This window comes from Channa argus, chromosome 6, assembly GCF_033026475.1.
Source record: "Channa argus isolate prfri chromosome 6, Channa argus male v1.0, whole genome shotgun sequence".
NCBI classification, from domain to species: domain Eukaryota; kingdom Metazoa; phylum Chordata; class Actinopteri; order Anabantiformes; family Channidae; genus Channa; species Channa argus.
Window position 1 is genome coordinate 1,406,486 of NC_090202.1, and position 3,894 is coordinate 1,410,379.

General features: G+C 38.5%; 1 protein-coding gene across 2 annotated transcripts; it reads right to left on the bottom strand.

Moving 5' to 3' along the window:
• Positions 1 to 407: 407 nt before the first annotated feature.
• mrps23 (mitochondrial ribosomal protein S23) lies at positions 408 to 3,210 on the bottom strand. 2 transcript variants are annotated; one of them, XM_067508574.1, is made up of 5 exons: positions 3,051 to 3,210; positions 2,148 to 2,327; positions 1,613 to 1,690; positions 1,241 to 1,364; positions 408 to 905 (listed from the first exon to the last, which is right to left on the bottom strand). In XM_067508574.1, the coding sequence occupies exons 1-5, from the start codon at positions 3,092 to 3,094 to the stop codon at positions 786 to 788; spliced, it is 546 nt and encodes a 181-aa protein (XP_067364675.1). In that variant the 5' UTR covers positions 3,095 to 3,210; the 3' UTR covers positions 408 to 785. The 2 variants fall into 2 exon arrangements, with proteins under 2 accessions (XP_067364675.1, XP_067364674.1); XM_067508573.1 differs by having other exon boundaries at positions 408 to 908.
• Positions 3,211 to 3,894: the final 684 nt, after the last annotated feature.

Consider the following 3,894-nt stretch of genomic DNA (forward strand, 5'->3'; position numbering starts at 1 on the left):
GAGGGCACGTGAGCTAATCTTCAGGTGACGTAACAAAGGGTCTGAATACTTAAGTACATGTAATATAGCAGTTTCTCTTTTTTAAAACATAAATTTAAAGACATTTCCGAACTTCATTTTTCACTTTGTGGGGTACTGAGTGTAGTTTAGATGTTTCCCCCCTCATTAAACAACTGTAGTATCAGGATTCAACATAAAATTACAAGAAGTGAAGGGGGTTTTATGTTTCGCTCATCTTTGTCTACATGTGAGGGAAAACTAAAATGTGAATGAAAGGCAATATTAGGTTATTTTACAATCAACAAATGAGTCCTTCTCTTCTAAAGGAAAAATCAGGTTTTGCCCTCTGAGCAAAGCTTTTGTTGACCCCTCACTATAATGTAATAAACTGGGAAATAGAAATGTGCCAGAGTGGTCATGTATTTAAATTTTTATTAAAGTAAAAAAAAAAAAAAAACCCAACAAGCAACATGGCATATCTCTATGCGTACAAAGCATCCAGGCTTTAGAGGCTGATTCTTGTCACAAACCACTCACGAGTCTATAGCTCCTGATCTTTAATGGTGTCTGCAGAAAAAGGGAATCAGCAAATTAAATATGAAGGCAGGATTTCATGCTCTTGCTTGAGATCCCTGACGGACAAGTCATGACTTTGTGGTTGAAATGAATCTGTTTTCTACGCTTTACCATCAGCTCCAGAGAAGGAGCAACAGCACAGTCAGTTACAGGTCATCTCTGGTATGGAGGGTTTTCCGCTCATCAAATGGTCCACGAGCCGCTGAGGTCTACAGTGTCTGTGTGGTGTGTTCTTTGGTCTTGTCACTGTAAGTATCCACTGACTGCTGCTCTGCCAACATGTCCTTCAGCTTCAGATTGAGCACTAGATCTCTGGTCTCTGCTGCCACCTGCTGGACAATCAAAATCAAAACTCTACCTCTGGCATTATATTCTACACCCTCTAACCTTAGACTATAAATCCAATAAGCCAAAACTTTCTGTAGTCTGTATTAAGGTAAACGGTATCATTATTAATTCTATTATTAATTGTTAATTTCTTTATTAAATTGCTAAGATTTTAAAATATGCTGCACAACAATTTTATTGTTGTACCTAAATGTTCATTTTTTTAATGCTAGTCATGAATAAGTATATCATAAACCCTTCCACATAAAAACAATGAATGAAACATGACAAATGTAAACAGAATTGTGCTTTGTTATCCAGCTAACTGGACCCTTACTGGAGGAACTCCTTTCCTTCTCAGCACCACACCCTCTCTGAGTAAAGCCTTCCCAGTCTCCTCAAACAGAGCAGAGTCATCCAGCTCACTTTGGCTCTTTAACTCCATGTACTTGTCGAGAAACCTGTGGGGTCAAAGTTACACAGTACATATTTTCAGTAATATTGGGGAATATCGTAAATAAATAACACATGTATATATTTAGTATAGTAAATTACAGTATTTTGTTATAAACTTTTCCTTTTTCAATGCTACAGCCCTGTCACATTCTGCCATTAGTAAAACCATATACACATTTACAATGTGAATCCACTCTATCGTAAATACAATGCTTGTATTTCACATTTTTTCATAAAACACCAGCAAACATACCTCTGACACGTAGAAACAAAACTGGGTTTGGAAAGATCAAGAGGCCGAGGACCAGTCCCATACTGCTCATAGAACTTCCTAAAAACGGCACACAGTTAAGGGTAAGTGGAGGCCTGAAAAACAGCCTCCCATGTAAACACTGGCATCAGGTCATTTTTATCAGTTTCAATGAGCTCAAGTGAAGTATTCTGTCAGAATCCATGAACTGGGACATCCATTTTCTGAAAACTGATTCGATTCCGTCAGGGAAACAGCAGCCCTAACAGTTTTTTCTACGTTATGATCAGGTGCCTTAACGCATGAACTAGTGGATTCTCGACAAAGGTTTAGTCTAACACAAAAGAAAAAGAATCTCTTTATTTTACTGACCTGCAGCAAATTTCATTCAGTACAGGGTCACGTTCTACCATGTTGCACAACATGAAATACCCCTGACAACACACCTAATTTGTATGTTCTTTTCACTATATTTAGAAAATCACCATGTACGTGCTATGGAAGCTACAGTGATGACGAGAGTGAGCAGGTGACTTACGCTCTAACTTCATCCTCTCTGTAGAAGATTTTGGGCACAGTCTCCTCTTTCTTGATGCTGGGTCTGGTATGTGGTTTCACATGGAGTGGGGCCCTCTTTGGTGGAAAAGCCTCGTACACATCGTACCAGATGGGTTTCTCTGTTGGCTTTATGACTCCAGAGCGCATCAGATCCCGGACCCTTAATGATCATGATCATCAATGATAAAAATTTCAAACAATTATGTAATATTGCTCGGTTCTTGTATGTACACACATACTGTGTGTTCTGCATTTAAAGTAACAACTGTCAGCACAAAAATTGCAGACATTTTTGAAACTTCCTTAAAACTTTATCATACAAAGCTCGTCTGTTTTTTCTCTTATTATCTTTACTCCCGAGTCACAACTTATAAGCATTCTGAGAACACTTTTCTGTAAATAGAAAACATGCAAACAAGTCGCACGTTTATGACGTCATCACACGGTGTCTTTCCACTCGTGTCACCGGGTCATTCTCTAGAAAGAACACTAATAGCTAAAATAAGTATTTACCCATTTTTTTTTTATTGTTTTCCCTCATGTGTTTTCATGTCTCTTTATGTACAGTCAGTGGTGGCTGAGAATGAACGTAACGTTAGCGTCATGCGGTACCGACTCTGCGTTAGCCAACAATGCTAATGACAGCGTCAGTGCTGTGGTAGAAGCACTGAGATGATTGACTAGAGGACAAATGCGTATGACCCGTAATGTGTGTTAAACATTCTTTTATTGCGCTACATCTGATGAATCAGTACTGAACCGATGATTCAGATTCAGGAACCAAGAATGTGTTTAAAAGCACCGATACAAGTGCAGTGATACCAATTGTTACTGACAAGTTAAGAACCTTTACAAACACAAACGTAAAACGCTGCCGTCCTACCTGGTGAATACAGTTCCAAACCTCTCCAACCTGCTGCCTGCCATTTGGTTAACCCGCTCTACGGTAACTAGGCTCGATGGAGGTGAACTGCCACTCGCCTGGAAAGCGGATGAAAGCGAACGACAACAGCGAGGGGCGGTAACAAAAAGCTGCAGTCAAGACAGACAGTTTCCACACGGACTATAAATAGTGAAGCAAATAATCCCATCCGTCGAGGTCTGATCAGTGATAAAGTAAATGTTACCGGATGAATAATAAAGATGATGTAGTCAATCATCATAACTTTTATCTCTTTGTTTTTCTATCTGACAGAGCCACTGCAAATGCTACATAGACTGTATGTGTTTAGGGTTTATCCTCCGTATGAATCACTTGTTTAACACGAAAATGATTAAAATTCTCATTAAATGCTGTCAGTATCACTTTGCTGCTCAATATAAATGATCTGACTGATTTAATATGAAACTACATAAATACAAAACATAATTAAGGGACATGCCATTCAAAGACTCAAACTACATTGTTAGCGGTATAAAACTAAAAATTTGAACTGTCCGTATAATAAACTGATGTATTCAGGGCATCTTAAGTCACAGCATTTATTCTGTTCACAGAATCCATCTTTCTAGTAAAATCCCATAATAATAAAATCAAATTAGTGTCATGTCATGATGTTGTTAGATTAGGTGAGAATCAGGCATTTCCCATCATGTTCTGAGGTTTTGCAGCCAGTGAAGAACAACTGCGGCACCTGGATCCTGAAACTGCAGCCATCTTGATCTGACAAAGTTACATGTACAATTTACATTTACATCTAGTCGTTTGGCCGATGATTTCATCCAAA